Here is a 15,194-nt window from a genome sequence, read left to right as displayed (position 1 = left end):
CAATTTTTGGGAAAGTAACGCATTGGCCTATTAGTCCTCGAAATTTCATACTTGCATTTTGACAGCTGTCGCGCTGCACATGGTACTTGCACTCATGTACGAATATGCATCAAACTCATTAAAAACGAAGAAATAAAGGCAAGTCTTGAGAAAATAAGTCGGTGGCTAAACCGGATTTTTGAACAATTTGAAGGTACTCAAAACGAGACTGAAATTATCCATTTTGTTGTGAACTGCAATAGAGACGAAATAAAGAAACAAAGGAAAGTCTTAAGAAGGAAAGATGTAGAGCCTTGCGAAGGAAAAGTCGGTAAACCGGTTTTTAACAAGAGGAATCAGAAATTGGCCAAGATCTCTTAGTGAGCTTATCACGTGCGGCCGCATGCATTTACCTGCAGTACCACATGCTATGAACAAGTCGGCAGGTTAATCAATCAAGATGGATCTTACACCCGAACAGCAAGATCTTGTGACACAATTTGTGTCTATATCTGGCGCTGAGGACGATAGACAAAAGGTGGTGTCGCTTCTAACCGTCAACAATTGGGATTTAAACAATGCTCTTTCGTCGTATTTCGACCATGGATTTGACGTAATTGACCGGATATCACTGCTGGCAAATTCCGGAAGTCAAGATGCAGCAGTATCTGCATCGGGTCCGGAAATACTCCAGGACCCTGCAGAATCGCATCTCTCTCATCGACGAACCTCATCTTCGGCAGGACCCGAATTAGTCAATCTTCAGAGCCAAATGTTTCTCGAGTCGTTTCGACCAAAACTTCCCAAGGCGCCACGAATTTCCAATCATTGGCAACTAGAGCTCGGAATCCACTCATCGCTTTCGGAAAAACTGCTGCATAATCCTGACCGTCGGCCGGCCGTCAATTCATGGTGGTTAGTGCTCTTGCTCGTGCCAAGAACTCTTCTTCTGTTTTTGGTTTCGATCTTCAAGTTTCTCTTTGTGGGCTCGAGTAGTCATTTTATCGGCCGGTTTCCATCGCAATTCGATTATGCAAAGTATTCTGAGAATTTTGATTTCAAAGAATCGATTGACAACAAAACTTCGGAAGTTTCTCCAGAAGTGGTGGACTTGTCGCAATTCAACATAAAAAGCTCCGATTTCAATCTGGTGCTCCAATCTGCGCAAACCGGGTACTCATGGCTTCTTGTTATTCTAGTAGATAATCGCAGCGAATCGCAAGAATTTTGTCGGCGGCTTTTTTCCAGTCCAGAATTTGCCCAATTGCTCAACAAGACAAGTGGAACCTTTAAAGACAACCAGATTTTTGTTAATAATGTTGAAGAGTCGCCAGAAGCTTACGAAGTGGGAAAGACATACAAAGCTAAAAGACTTCCATTTTTGTGTCTTGCAGCCAATGTTTCCAATGATCCCTCGGTAATGGCATCGATGTCTACACTCTACAAGTCCAATGTGGCACCAGACTTTCTTTCTCCAGAACTGATAAATTCCACCATTAAAAAATTGACTGAAAATTTGGAGAAGTTGATGGAGTCTTATGATCCTCAATTAATTGCCCAAAGATTTGACCAGCAAGAAATTGAGTTTGCAAGGCAGCTTAAAAAGCAGCAGGACGATGCATATATCCAGTCCCTTGAAAAAGACCGGTTGAAAAAAATGGAAAAAGATCACCAGCAGCAAATGGAGAAAACCATGAAAGAAATGGCCCAAAAACGGGAAACATTTTTGATGAGTTTGATTCGAGAAAACTGGTTCCACGGTGTTTGCGAGGGCGAAAACAAGGTAAAAATTGCTATAAAACTCCCCAATGGTAAACGGCTCATCGAAACGGTTCTGAAAACCGTCACTTTGCAGCAATTGTACTTGTATGTGGAAACGAGATTGTATGAGGAGGATAAAGAGATTAATTCGGAAAACGAAAAAGAGATTAGTTTGGATAACGAAAAAGAGATTAATTCGGATCCAATTCTGCATAACGAGTATTTTGCTACATTTCCATTCAAGTTCGACCTCATTCAGCCGTACCCCAAAAAAGTTTTGGATGTGACCGGCGAGACCCTCGGCGACATTCCGGAATTGCGCTCGGGCGCCAATTTGCTCGTAGAGTACCAGGAAGTTGGTGACAGCGACGCCAGCGACGACGCCAGCGACGACGACCATAGATAACGATACATAGCCCAATTCTAAAAAATTCGGTTAAACTTTTCCGGGCTTGGCGTCCTGCAGACAGCGCACACCCCACGTCGCAACTGGGGTCGAGATAGCGAACAACACTGCGGTGTAATTGCAAGTCATTTTATAGTACCACCTAACACGTTTAATGGCATCCAGGCAGTCCAAATTGGAAGCAGAAAAGCTCGCAATCATCCAGAAATCACTTTCAGGACGTGGACGTTCTTTGTCTCCTTCTCGTAACAAAAACGAAAGAAGCAGGTCGTCGTCTCGTCTGAACGATGACATTCAAAAAGACTTAAAATGGCTGATAGTGAACCACGACCCGCTGGAGCGGTTGGTCAAGGACGGCGAGAGCGCCAACGAAGGTTTGTGGGAGGATGAAGTTAGTGAGGAAGAACATATTAGTGACGACGACGAAAACACCAAATTGCAATATGACGATACCGGTAACATTTTACCCAATTATGCTTGTCAGGACGATAAGATGTCGGAAATCTCGATGATTTTGGAAAACTCGAACCTCAATGACCGGTCCACCATCCAAAGATTGGAAGAACTTACGGCCACCGAGCGAGCGTTTGCCAATGCTAAAAACGCCGGTAAGGAGATTGACCAGGAAGCGCTCCGGCAATTGGAGCTGGAAAAACAGGCGCTCACGGGACAGGTTGTGGATTTGGGTAGAAGCGACCAGGACGCTCAAGCCAGACGCCAGAAACTTGAAGATTATTCCACCTACAGAAAGAAAATTATCCACCAGGAAAACGACCCCAGTGCCAGCTTGCGCCATGCCACCAAGTCTCCTGACGCCGACCAGGAAGTGGCAGAGGGAAAAGACGACGACAAGGACTTTATGGTGCCATATACTTCTGCGGTGGAGGATAAACTCGACTCGGAATTTGCGTCGCAACTTAACGAAACCATCCGAGAAGGCGAAGTCGATTCCAACAAGGCGTACTCCAGGGTGATCCAGACCATCACTCGGGGCAATTTTTTCCAGCTAATTGACCCTCGAGTCAAGCCCAAGATGTTTTTGGTGTGTATGGACTTTTCTCCCGAGTCCATCTTTGCCCTTGAGTGGTCGTTGGGAACGGTTTTGGTGGATGGTTCCGTGCTCTTCATCGTGTGTATTATTGAGGAAACCGATACCAACCACCACTTGAAAGGAAACACCAACAATGAAGCAGCTCGCGAACAAACCAGACTCAATATGCTCAACAAGGCAAAACAGCAGGTTCTCAATCTTTTAAAACTCACCAAACTTCAGATCCACATCGTTATCGAGATCATCCACCATCCTATTCCTCGTCATTTAATTTTGGAGTTTATAGATAATTTGCAACCAACGTTGGTTGTGGTGGGTTCCAAAGGCCAGTCGGCCATCAAAGGAGTGCTTTTGGGTTCGTTGTCCAACTATTTGGTGACAAAACTGTCGGTGCCGGTGATGGTGGTGAGAGAAAAGTTGAAGAAAATCAACCGATTCAAGACCGGATCGTCGGTGTTCTCCAATAACATCAAACCATTGACATTGTCGGAAGCTCGTATTGATTAAGTAATGAGAAAATGAATATTGGGGTTGTTGTAGATTAGGAGAGAGCTAAGTATTTCGAGAGTTGGTATTAAAGTGCTTTTTGAGCACTCCATGTCTCAGTCTAGTATCAGTATTGAGTACTCAAAATGACATGGAAGTCGAGTATTACAACTTCCTTGAAGTTCGTCCCTTTCAGGATTATAATAAACGGGAGTTGTCTTTCAAATCCTTCATTCCAGTAATTCTGACATTTTTCGAATTTGTCTCAAAAGTACAACTCGGTGAATGTTCGCTTGCCCCGAAACTCCAGATTGCATTCCGGAGCAGGACACCGTCGAGGACAACTCAACCCTGGATTTTCTATCGTCAATTGCTTGCTGGCACGCTTTTGGCGAGGACGATTGCCAATGTTCTTTATGCATCGCCCGCAATATACATGTCCACATTTGGCAACAAACACCCTCTTAGACAAATCAATGTCCACCGGGGAGATTTGCCGTGAACAAAACCACGGTGCTTGAACTCTATAGAGCCTGCTATAACGTTCCAAATTTGCATCGTATTTCGGATTCGGAGTGAACTCCTCGGGGATTCCTGTGCCCAACGGAACGGCACAAAGCTCACATGTAAATGCGGTTTGGGAATTGATATCGTTGGTGTATCCATGGTGCTCGTTTGCAGCTATGGCTTGCTTAGCATGGAGCTGTTTTGTATTATACTTGTTTTCCTGGCGCAACTTTCCATCCAAATCTCGGTCGTTTTCGCGGTCGATTCTCTCCATAATTGACCTCTCCATGGCACTCGCCTCGTCGCTGCTGGGTCCCTCAAGAAACGGAAATTCTAGTTCGTACTGAGGTTCCGAAGTGTATCGCACCGGCCGGCGGCGACGAAGATGACGACGAGGAGTGGAACCAAAATCCGCCAGCCGCCGCCACCGGTTCATACCTGTGATCACCGAAACCACCCGGCCGAAATCGCCCTCAAATGTGCCAATAGGACTCTCGAGGGTTCCAAACCGTCCCATGAGAGCCCGGCGGAATTCCTCGGTATCGTCAAACTGAGCCAGCGGCAGCACCGGTCTTTCATCCACAATCTGTATATCATCGCTAGACGTGTCCTGGTCACGCCGTAGACGGACATTCCGGGTATGAGGCCGTATTCGACGGTGGCGGATTCTGGATGGAAATATCCTCGATTGCGGAACCATATTTACGCCGGTTATTTCAATATCTTCGTGATCGCTGAGCATAGAAAGCGGTTCTATGCTGTCTCCTTCGTCAGAAAGTACTTCTACCACCTCCTGATCGGTTACCGACTCCAGAACCGGTTCACTTGAGTTTCGCAAAATCGAGTTTCGGTTATTATTTTCATTTTGGTTGACCTCCGAGGGCTCCAAGTTTGTGTCCTGCTTGCCCTCGTGGCTCTCGCGGTCCAGAGCACGTCCCGACCGCCTCCTGTGAATATTAACTGACATGGTAGTGAAGACACAGCACAAAAGTAATCAATACCAAAACGATCGCATAAAACCTCGTCACGTGATCATTTGCTTGCTTGTCACATGACAGAATATCACGTGCTGAATCTCATCTCACTCATCTCACTCATCTCACTCAATCATCAGTTGCATCAGTTCTATTTCAACTCAATATTCAATTCAATTGCAATTATATTACATGCTCTACCTACTTCTTCAATCCGCTCCTCACATAACGTCCCACAACAATACAATGGTCTCTCTCATATGGTTCCAATGTTAATTGCTCCAATGGCTTGATTCTTTCCTCTCTCAATTTCTGCACTTCTCTGGCAAAAACCGTCTCGGCGTCTACTGTCGAGTCGATACAGTTTGCCTTGATGGAGATGACAACGGTACCTTGGTCCTTCAAGAACAAGTGGGAATTCAAAGCAATAATACGAGCCTGGTCAGGTTGGGCCACATCGGCAAAAACAGCATCAACCATTCCGATCAACATTCTGTATTTTTGTGGATGACGAGCATCGTCAATAATTGGGATCACATTGGGTCTCTTTTTGGCCATTCCAATCAACTCTCTACCTGGTCTATGAGAAAATTCCACTGCGTAAACTGCACCTTCTGGTCCAACTACATCAGAAACATGCGACACCGAAGTTCCGGATGCGGCACCCAAATACAACACTTTTTTGCCGGGAGCAATGCCCAATTCGTCAATACCTCCCATAATACCAGCAGCCAACTTGGATCTAAAAGGGTTCCAAACACGGTACTCGATTTTGGTGGGGGCTTCACCCTCCACTTTAGCGGGTTCATCAACAGTGATTCTCTTTTCACCATAAACAGATTCTCCTGGTGCTCCGTTCTTGGTCACCAACAAATCTTCCTTGCCTCTGGCAATAAACACACCGGCGTGTCTGTGGGGCTCGATAACCACCTTGGCTCCTCCACGAGCTCCTCCACGAGCTCCTCCTCTAGCGCCTCCACGAGGTCCTCCACGTCCTCCACGAGCTCCACCACGAGCACCGCCACGAGCGCCTCCGCGTCCTCCGCGGGCTCCGCCTCTCATACCTCCTCTCATACCGCCTCTGCCGCCTCTTGCTGGACCGCCTCTACCTCTGGGTGCTCCAAATGCCATTATGAAAATTGGTGAGGAAAGAAAATTTTTCGATGAAAAAGGGCGGCTTAGGTAATGATGGGTCTGTGCTTGGTAATCACCCGTTACAAGACGAAAGTTTGGGCACAAATTATGACTGATCCGTGAGTGATATTGAGACTTTGATAGTACCGTTATCTTTCTTGTACTTGGGTGTATTCTGTCTCTTAATTTGGGGCTGGTATCAATCTTCTGACTTGAGTTATTGCAAGATTTGTCTTGAAATAACCACGTATTCCCATTTTTTCAGTCCACCAATCCTTTCAATGAGTTTCTTTCTCGATTTCTAATCTCTTCGCCATCATCGCTATCCCTTTCATTTCACCTCATCTCCACAGCTCCTTTCTTTAAAGTGCAGTCGTCTTCCAAAATCATACCCCACGGCTCGTTTCGATGCTCATCATGCGGCTCACGTTAGACGGATCCTTATGTCAGCAAGAGGCTATAATGTCGCGCGGCCGTGCGTGTCGCGGCCACCATGGTACCAACTCCGCATGCCGCGTTAACACGCATTACCCACGCATAACATTAACGCAAGAAATCTGCATCACTTGCATAATGACAACTGTCAATTTTCCACTTGTGGTGCTTGGCACCGTTGTCACAGGATGTGCCAATTCGCTCTTCAGCAAGTACCAAGATAACCAATGCGTACGGAATTGTGATGGACCTGTGGCAGATCAGCATTTCTTTGAGCAGCCAGCACTTCAAACTCTTCAAATGTTTGTTGGAGAATTGGCAGTGTATATAGTGTATAAGTACATGTATAGCTCGAAACGTCCGCAACCTCAAGTGGGAGTTCCTGCCGAGGAATTGAGCTTGTCAGAGTCGTTGAAGCTCGCTATACCGTCGATATGTGATTTATGTGCCACAACTATGCTCAATGTGGGGTTGTTATACACTCCAGTTTCAGTGTACCAGATGATTCGAGGGTCGTTGGTTTTATTTGTAGCGTTGCTTCTGGTGGTATTTCTTGGTCGCAAGATCACCAGAATTGAGTGGACGTCACTTTTCTTGGTGACATTGGGAATTGCATTGGTGGGATTGAGTGGTTCTAGTAATGCAGATGGTGCTGATTCCGGCAATATCAACAAACCTCCATCTTTGGTGGCTGTTGGAATATCACTTATTGTCGTCGCAGAGCTCTGTCAAGCCGTCCAGTTTGTTGTGGAAGAACATATTTTGGGTGCTAAAGATATCGTTCCGCTCAAATTGGTTTACCTTGAAGGATTTTATGGGTGTACAATTTTGCTTTTTGTTTTAATTGTACTCAATTTTGTGGTTGGCGCCTTGCAAAATCCAAAAGATTTCACTGAGTCTCCGTTCAACATTCGAGAGTCGTTTTCCCAAATGTTTGGCAATGGAATAGTGCTTTTTTCATCAATTATGATTATGGTTTCTATTGCAGCTTTCAATTATTTCGGTATAACTTTGACCCATATTCTGTCTGCGACCGCCCGGTCCACCATTGATGCGTGCAGAACACTTTTGGTGTGGATTTTGGCACTATTCTTTGGCTGGGAATCGTTTCTTTGGTTGCAAATGTTTGGGTTTGTCTTGTTGGTACTTGGAACCTTGGCTTTCAACGGAGTTATACACCCGGAAACCTGGCTGTGGGTGCCTCAATGGTTTAAAAAGAACAGCCACCACGTCCCAATTGAGGAACCATTGCTTGCGTAGAATCAAAATTGCAGCCGATCGATATGATGTATGGATGTATTGAATTAAAATGGTGTACGGGTCTACGGTCTACGCTACCAAATGAATCGCACGTCGCCACTCACTCAGCATGAACGTGGTACCAGACAATACCCACCATGACTTTGTGAGCAGCACAAAGTTTGGTCAAGTTGCCGAGCACGCTCCAGCTTTGCAGGATGTTCTTCGTGGCCAAGAAGGACCCGTGAGCGTTGCATCTAAGCTCAACAATCGTCATCCGTTGGAAACTCGAATTCAAAACTGGGAAAAAACTCAACATGAAACTCGGTTGGAGACATATAGGCGCGTATTTGGTGCTGGAGAGCCCATCCGGAGAACCATGGAACTTGAAATTGTGGAGAATTCTGATTACAAGCCACTGATTCTCGGAGGAAGTGATTCCATGTCACGGGATATTTTGATGGCCAAGGACGCTTCCTTGGACTGGGAGGACGTGTTCAAGGGCGAGTCGGTGGTGGATATGCACAGCGAGATCGAAAGGAAGTTGAAGTAGAGCAGAATGAGAAGTAAGTGAGGACGTAGAGAAGAAAATGAAGAAAAAGAATAAATGAAAGAACTGGAAATAGCCATTGTGAGTGTGGGTTTCTTCGCTGCAATTGACCGATGTAAACACTCTTTCCCTCTTATGTTCTTACACCCTCCTATACTCTCTTCATACCCTACACACCTTTCTGCACCCGTACACCATTACCCGGTGAGAAAATTTGTCGAATGGTTGCACCTATACTGAATCAGATTACAACTTTTACGTCTTTGCCATTCAAATTGTTACTTTTAGCAAAAGAAAATCCCAAAATTGAACCCACATTATGTCACAGATTGCATCGTAAGTTTTTTTAGTTTCAAAGCGATTCATTTCAACCCCATCATTATCGCATCGCGCCACCTTCTTCATTCTTTTACTAATACAGAACAAACTACGAGTCAGAAACTCTCCAAACTGTTCCTCCCAATAAAGGCGGCCAAAGGTATCCCTTGGAGGACGTTTTCAAGGTGTGGTTTGACAATAAGGACCGTATAGTGTCATCTTCGTACGGAGGTCCGTCGCGTGAGATTTACAAATTGAGCAACCCCAGACCCATTTACCACCTTGAATTGAGCGAAGAAGTGAGTAACGGGGTATCCAGTGGCCCTGGACAGCAGACAGAGCGTCAGGAGGCACAAGGATCCGATTTGGGTGATATTGCGGTGGACCAAATTTCCAACGATTTTTCGCACCTTAATACCCATTCTATGGGCCAAAAAGAAGAGGTATCGAATGTGGATGTGTCGTTCCGCAACGGCTTGAACGGTTCTACGAACGGCACCCTTAATGGAAGTGGAGACCATGGATTTGGTAGAGTATCGGCGACCTCAAAGCACCTTGCACCCAATGAAGACTTGCTTTCTCCGCTGCAAATAGAGTGGTACTACCTCGATGCTGCTGGCCATGAGCAGGGTCCCTTCAACGGTGAAATGATGCAAGATTGGCTTTCGGAGGGCTATCTAAACCCGGATTTGCGTATTCGTCGTCCTCATCAGCAGCAGTTCATCACTCTCAAGGATCTCTGTGAACGTCTCCAGAACTATGTTCTGCCCTTTGCGGTTCCCCAGCCGGCGTATGTGCCTCCACCTCCTAAATCTGAACCGCAAACATCGCTTCCGTTCCTCAATAACCTCAATCCTCAAATCTCGCAACCGCTAGCGACCCAGCTTTCTCAGTCCATGTTGGGCGATTTTCTTCCTCAGGATCCCTTTGCCTCCAACTTCGGCTCCAACTTTCTCCACAACCAGCTCCAAATGCCAAGCTTATTGCTGCAACCTCTCCAGCAGCACCAACAGCATCCGGCAATTGCTCGTGCCAGTGGATGGGGACTCAATTCCGGTCCCAGCACTCCTCATGCGATGGCTCCTTCGCTAGCAAGCTTGCCGCTGCAATCGCAAGTTTCTCCGTGGGCCGCTGGTCTGACATCGCGGGTTAGTTCACCGTTCGTTGGAACGCTTGAAAAACCGAGCGAGGATTCAGAATCTAGAATTGAATCTAGAATTGATTCCAGAACTGAACCTAAAACTGAACCCGAACCACAAATCCCCAAAGAAGAGCCTACCGTCTCTAGTCGTGTGGAAGTGAGCGAAACTCGTGAGGAACGAGTTCCTGAGCCATCTCATGAGCCAATTCAAGAACCAGTTCGTGAACCAGTTTCTGAATCAGTTCCTGAAGAAGCACCTCAGCAAACTCGTGAGCCCGGCAATAACGCCCAGACGTCGCCGGTTGCGGTGAAGAAAGTGGTGAAGAAAATGGACGTCAAAAAGCCAGCACCGGCTCCTTCTTCACAGCCTGTGGTTCCTCCATGGGCTGGCAAGGAACAAGTTGGAAAACCGCAACTCACTTTGAAAGAAATCCAAGCTCTTGATGCCGAAAAGCACGAAAAACAAAGACAACTCGAAGCTGAAGCCAGATCCGCCGAAGCTGCTAGGGCTTTTGCTGCTGCCGCATTGGAGGAAAAAGCTGCTCAGGAAACCAGACCATCGCTTCCTTCCACTGCCAGCTGGGGAGTTCCCACCACAGGAGCTCCAGTCGCCAAAACGCTCGCTGAAATTCAAAAGGAAGAAGCTGAAGCAGCCCGTGCCAAGGTAGCCAAGGCTACTACAATTGTATCTACTCCTACATTTGCGTCGGCTTTAGCCAACTCTGTTCCTAAAGATGATGGTGCATGGACCACAGTTGCTTCAAGAAAGCCTATGGCCAAGAAAACTTCTCAACCAGTAATCTCTACCACCACCACTGCTACTGCTGCTTCTCCTCAGGTGTTGAGATCGGTCTCCGCTACTCGGATTCCAACCAGCTCCAACAACGTCTCTGTTTTAGAAGACTTTATTGTGTGGGCTCGCTCAGCTATGACAAACCTTTATCCTACTGTTTCTAAGGACGACCTTTTGGATATTTTCCTTGCCCTTCCAGCAAACGGAGACTCGTCGGTTCTTATTGCTGAGACCATCTACTCGTCTTCAGCTACTATGGACGGACGTAGATTTGCTGAAGAGTTTTTGAAGAGACGTAAGAGAGTCGAGCAGCAGACTGGAAAGGTGACGATGCTGGAATGGACAGCTGCTATTTCCAGCAGCGCTAACAAGGTCCAGACCGTCGATGAAGATGGATGGAGTACAAGTGTTAAGGGTAAGAAGAAGAAGAGAGCTGCATAGGTAGAGCTAGCATATTCATTGACTAGAGAACAGATTCAGAGGAATTGATCTCTAACAGCTCGTAGTCTTTGAGTAGCATAAAATTTTCACTCTTCAATTTTCACTCTTCTCAATTTTCACTCTTTTCAAACTTCACTCTTTTCTACATTAATTGCGTACTGTTTATTCTCATAACTTCGTCATCTAGACTATCACTCGTCTATGTCGTCATTGAGTACCTTGGACACAAACATAACGTTCTCTTGGGGTATCATTATTATTCCGGCTCTTGCCATAGACAAGTAGTTCATTTCAAATGGATAGCTAACCGCATGCGGAAGCTTTTCCACACCCAACATTATCTTGCTAGCAAGTCCAGCCACTATACCGGGCGAGTCGAATGGGAGCAGCGACAAGTCTACGATAATTGGAATTATGACATCTTGCTCCGAGCCGATGGTATCTCTTGAGCTGAAACCTAGAGCCGCTCTTTTTTTAGGAGATTTGGGAAGAATTAACGACACTTCGTTGATTGACGTTCTTGTGATGGAGAAGTACGGAGGTACTTTGTCGGTGGCTATAATTGTAGCACTTTTGACTATTGTGTTTGTCACTTCGCCAGAACGGGAACCGGTGAGAAGTAACTTGATGTTGGTATTAATTAGGGGCCTTGTATGGTTTTCCTTGAGCCACTCAAGGCTAGCCAGCTCTTTAACCTGGCTGGTTCCCACGTTTGAAATGATGAAGCTGTTCGACAGGTCTGAAAACTGGTACCTTTTTTCTGTCAAAATATCCAATACTTTTTCCTTATATCGATGGGGAATTAACACAATATCGCCAAAATGACTCGATATGAAAAATAGAGAGATGCCGTTCTCCGATAATGGCTGCGTGAGCTTGATAATTTGCAGACTTTTGTCAGATCCATCGCTGTCCATTTGAAGATTTATATAGGTTTCATGGATCAATTGCACGTCATTGTAGCCTAATTGTTGGCAAAGTTGTAAGGGTTTTCGGAAAAGCTTGTCAGCCTTTGATTTGGAGCATATTATAGTACACTCTTCGGGCGTGAATGCTATATGGAAGAAATAGTTGTCTTGGTCGTCGTAGTCATTATCTTGTATTTCAAGTGAACTTTCAGAATCAGAGTCACTTTCATTCGAGTTTTTCCCCTGCCTAGACAAATTGTCTACAGGTGTGCCCTCTCTCAGGTTGCCCCCAAAGCCCATAGGATTATCAGAATCTTCATCTGATTCGCACAGTGAGTCACCTTCGTCTCCCTTTGCAGATTCTTGGTAGAGAAGACATAGTATAGAGCTTACAAAGATCCAGTATCTAGTCCGCGGAACCGAAAGAATAGAGAGCTTGGTCGGGTTGAGCTGAGCCTGGCTGTTCATCGGACTGTAGCATATGAAGATTTTAAGGCCCTATATATATATACTTTTGCTGCGAAAACTCCAAAATTATCCACGTGATAATATGAGTCAGATGAGTCAAAAGACCTGATGCCAGTGGGATAAGACAGGACAAGATAACCAAGAATTATCAGCTAGATCACAAAACTGGTGATTTTTTTCTTCATTTGAAAATTTCATTGTAAAATTTCATCATTTTACATTATTTCAAAATTCTCCTTCTTTACCTCTACATCATTTTAAAAGTCACCCTACTTACCAACCGCCTCTAATCCTTGCCGCTCGTAGAACGTCTCCCACAACTCTATGCTTTCCTTTTGGGATTCAATAGAACCCTCGATAAATATCTCCACACTATTTCTAAAGTCGTCGATCCGTTCAAATTCAAAGTTTTCTAGCTCTTCCTTGAAAGTCTCGCTCATCTGCTCGAATAGTTTTTCAGTCACTGTGACTCTCAGCTGAAGTTTGTCCACCTCGAATTTCAACAGACCAACCTTCTCCTGTTGCAGCTTGTTACGCTGGTTTGTCTTTTCAAGCTGGGTTTGTTTTTTGGCGAGTTCTTGCTTGAAAGATACACACAGCTGATAAATTTTTGAACGAGCCTCGAAAACATGATTTATAGAACCAATGATCCGAAGGTATTCCTCAATTGTAAAACTTAGTGTGAGCAGGTCCTGTAAATTTACACGGTCAATGTTGTCTCTGAGTTTTTGATGGACATCGCCAAACGCTGAGAGAAGATCGCTAGTAGTTTTCAGAATCTCTACCGCTGCCAATTCCTTGGAAACGATCAGAATTTCGTCGGCTAGAGACACCAAATCGATACGCTGGGCCGCTATGGTATCGAGGGACTTGTAGAGCGCCTTCAAGTTGGGTTTCAAGGTCGTCAATATAAGTTTTTTTGTCGGTGAAGAAAGAGTCTGGCTCATCAACTTTGCTGTTCATAGAAAAAAGACTCATGAATCCCGTTCCAACCGTGCCAACGGCACTTGCAGAGGCAACTACGGAACCACCTATTGAACTGGCAGCACTGCCGACATCGGCTACCGAGTCGGATCGAGAGCCAGCACCTCTTTCATCGTGCTCGTCATTGTCATGCAACTGGGTGGTTCCACTAAGTCGTTCTCTTTCCTTTGCGTCCTTCAAAAAGTCCTCACTCAGCAAGAAGCAAACGAAGTCTGGGTCATCACGAAGTTGGGGAACATGCGCTATTCTGCTCAACATTTTTTCTAAAGAGAGTCTCCTCCCTTCGATGAAATTTTCGTTGAACCGTCCGATATACGTCTGCTTTGTGGGCGGAGGAGGGATGATTTTTCCAGGGTGGTTATTTTGGAGCTGATGGTAGATCCACCGGAAATCTTTGTAGCGCCGTGAAACCGTGAACGAATCGGAGTCTGGTGGAAAATGTGGACTATCGAGTACTTGTGTGCGAATGGAGTAGACGATATGGGCTGTAGCGATGTCACCAACTTTCATAGGGTCCCCCACGGTGATATTTAGCGTCGGTTCTGGTGATTCTTTTTTGGAAGATGGCTTTTGTCCGGTTGGCGAAACTTGCGGTTTGGCGGGCGACAATGGCGTATGGGCCACATCGTACAACGGAGCATCTGCCTCCTGGACCAAGGCTTCCGCCCGTGAGTTCGACTTGACCGAATGAGGCGTCTTTTTCGTTATTATCGTCAGTGGCCCGCAATGGATCCGCCAGAGCTGGTTCTCTTTCTTCGTCGGAATTTTCCGCCAAATGCTTGGCCACGAGCTTGCTGCTGTACTTGCGAGGTCGCGGAGCGCTAAACAACCTGTGGCCCTGTTTGATCTCGGAGCTGCGCCGGGGCGAAAGATGAGACGCCAGCGGCGGTTGTGTGGGCGAGTCAGACGACGTTTTGAGGCGAAGAGGACTGCCTTTATCGGCAAACAAAGACTCTCTAGGATCGATTCTTGTGGGAGACGTGACCTCGGGAGCCTCTAGGCTGGATTCCTTAAGATCCTGGGTCAATTTCGATATCAAGTGGCTGGTTTGTTCCGACCTCTGGGTGTGACGAATATCATTGAGTTGCTCTTGCTGAAGATTTGCGATACTGGAATAACCCTGGAGACTTGGGGACCCGTGTTCGAGCTCCGGGTGGTCGTTTTCTTCGTCGTTTTCGCCATTTTCATTTTCGTTGTCTTCATCTTCGTCGCTCTCGCTGTCCTTTCTTGCCCCAAAAGGACTATCAATTAAGTCACTAAAACCATTCGTGACTGGTGGAGGCACATACGTGCTGCCAAAACCGTTAAACTCGTTTTCACGGGGCGCGAGAATGTCATCCCAATGGGACGCCGTAAGATCGTCTGAATCCATGTTGTGCGGTTGAAATAATTTTGGGGTAAAGGGTGAGATGTGTGCAGGAAAATCTGGGACGATAAGCAAATGGTTAGAGAAGAGATGTAGAAGTATGGTTAAAGTAGAGAAGAGAGAGGACTATGGTTGTAAAGATGAATCTTTTTTGAGTTGTTTGTCCATTGACGTATTTTCAGGATTCTATATTTCGTAATTGAACAAAACTGACTTGAACAAATCTGACTTTTCACTCTATTATCTTTATAGG

General features: G+C 45.8%; 11 protein-coding genes across 11 annotated transcripts; 5 read left to right on the top strand and 6 right to left on the bottom strand. All coding sequences in view use genetic code 12, as the record gives it.

The window, feature by feature from the left end:
• Positions 1-439: 439 nt before the first annotated feature.
• PGUG_05477 (uncharacterized protein) lies at positions 440-2,146 on the top strand (the record flags this gene model as incomplete). The annotated part of the gene is made up of 1 exon (XM_001482407.1): positions 440-2,146. The coding sequence occupies one exon, from the start codon at positions 440-442 to the stop codon at positions 2,144-2,146; it is 1,707 nt and encodes a 568-aa protein (XP_001482457.2).
• Positions 2,147-2,300: 154 nt separating this feature from the next.
• Positions 2,301-3,704, top strand: PGUG_05476 (Imp2'p; the record flags this gene model as incomplete). Its single annotated transcript, XM_001482406.1, has 1 exon — positions 2,301-3,704. The coding sequence occupies one exon, from the start codon at positions 2,301-2,303 to the stop codon at positions 3,702-3,704; it is 1,404 nt and encodes a 467-aa protein (XP_001482456.2).
• A 244-nt stretch (positions 3,705-3,948) lies between these two features.
• On the bottom strand, positions 3,949-5,157 carry HEX3 (SUMO-targeted ubiquitin ligase complex subunit; the record flags this gene model as incomplete). Its single annotated transcript, XM_001482405.1, has 1 exon — positions 3,949-5,157. The coding sequence occupies one exon, from the start codon at positions 5,155-5,157 to the stop codon at positions 3,949-3,951; it is 1,209 nt and encodes a 402-aa protein (XP_001482455.2).
• Positions 5,158-5,365: 208 nt separating this feature from the next.
• NOP1 (rRNA methyltransferase) lies at positions 5,366-6,295 on the bottom strand (the record flags this gene model as incomplete). The annotated part of the gene is made up of 1 exon (XM_001482404.1): positions 5,366-6,295. The coding sequence occupies one exon, from the start codon at positions 6,293-6,295 to the stop codon at positions 5,366-5,368; it is 930 nt and encodes a 309-aa protein (XP_001482454.1).
• A 411-nt stretch (positions 6,296-6,706) lies between these two features.
• Positions 6,707-7,993, top strand: PGUG_05473 (uncharacterized protein; the record flags this gene model as incomplete). The annotated part of the gene is made up of 1 exon (XM_001482403.1): positions 6,707-7,993. One exon carries the CDS (start codon positions 6,707-6,709, stop codon positions 7,991-7,993), a length of 1,287 nt encoding a protein of 428 aa, XP_001482453.2.
• Positions 7,994-8,102: 109 nt separating this feature from the next.
• PGUG_05472 (uncharacterized protein) lies at positions 8,103-8,525 on the top strand (the record flags this gene model as incomplete). The annotated part of the gene is made up of 1 exon (XM_001482402.1): positions 8,103-8,525. The coding sequence occupies one exon, from the start codon at positions 8,103-8,105 to the stop codon at positions 8,523-8,525; it is 423 nt and encodes a 140-aa protein (XP_001482452.2).
• A 740-nt stretch (positions 8,526-9,265) lies between these two features.
• PGUG_05471 (uncharacterized protein) lies at positions 9,266-11,215 on the top strand (the record flags this gene model as incomplete). The annotated part of the gene is made up of 1 exon (XM_001482401.1): positions 9,266-11,215. The coding sequence occupies one exon, from the start codon at positions 9,266-9,268 to the stop codon at positions 11,213-11,215; it is 1,950 nt and encodes a 649-aa protein (XP_001482451.2).
• A 191-nt stretch (positions 11,216-11,406) lies between these two features.
• On the bottom strand, positions 11,407-12,591 carry PGUG_05470 (uncharacterized protein; the record flags this gene model as incomplete). The annotated part of the gene is made up of 1 exon (XM_001482400.1): positions 11,407-12,591. One exon carries the CDS (start codon positions 12,589-12,591, stop codon positions 11,407-11,409), a length of 1,185 nt encoding a protein of 394 aa, XP_001482450.2.
• A 269-nt stretch (positions 12,592-12,860) lies between these two features.
• PGUG_05469 (uncharacterized protein) lies at positions 12,861-13,538 on the bottom strand (the record flags this gene model as incomplete). The annotated part of the gene is made up of 1 exon (XM_001482399.1): positions 12,861-13,538. The coding sequence occupies one exon, from the start codon at positions 13,536-13,538 to the stop codon at positions 12,861-12,863; it is 678 nt and encodes a 225-aa protein (XP_001482449.2).
• PGUG_05468 (uncharacterized protein) lies at positions 13,354-14,085 on the bottom strand (the record flags this gene model as incomplete). Its single annotated transcript, XM_001482398.1, has 1 exon — positions 13,354-14,085. The coding sequence occupies one exon, from the start codon at positions 14,083-14,085 to the stop codon at positions 13,354-13,356; it is 732 nt and encodes a 243-aa protein (XP_001482448.2).
• PGUG_05467 (uncharacterized protein) lies at positions 14,072-14,947 on the bottom strand (the record flags this gene model as incomplete). The annotated part of the gene is made up of 1 exon (XM_001482397.1): positions 14,072-14,947. One exon carries the CDS (start codon positions 14,945-14,947, stop codon positions 14,072-14,074), a length of 876 nt encoding a protein of 291 aa, XP_001482447.2.
• Between the last annotated feature and the right edge of the window lie 247 nt (positions 14,948-15,194).

This window comes from Meyerozyma guilliermondii, genomic scaffold (genome assembly GCF_000149425.1).
Source record: "Meyerozyma guilliermondii ATCC 6260 scaffold_7 genomic scaffold, whole genome shotgun sequence".
NCBI lineage: Eukaryota > Fungi > Ascomycota > Pichiomycetes > Serinales > Debaryomycetaceae > Meyerozyma > Meyerozyma guilliermondii.
The sequence above is the reverse complement of the archived record's forward strand: the minus strand, read 5'-3'. Positions and strand labels throughout refer to the sequence as shown.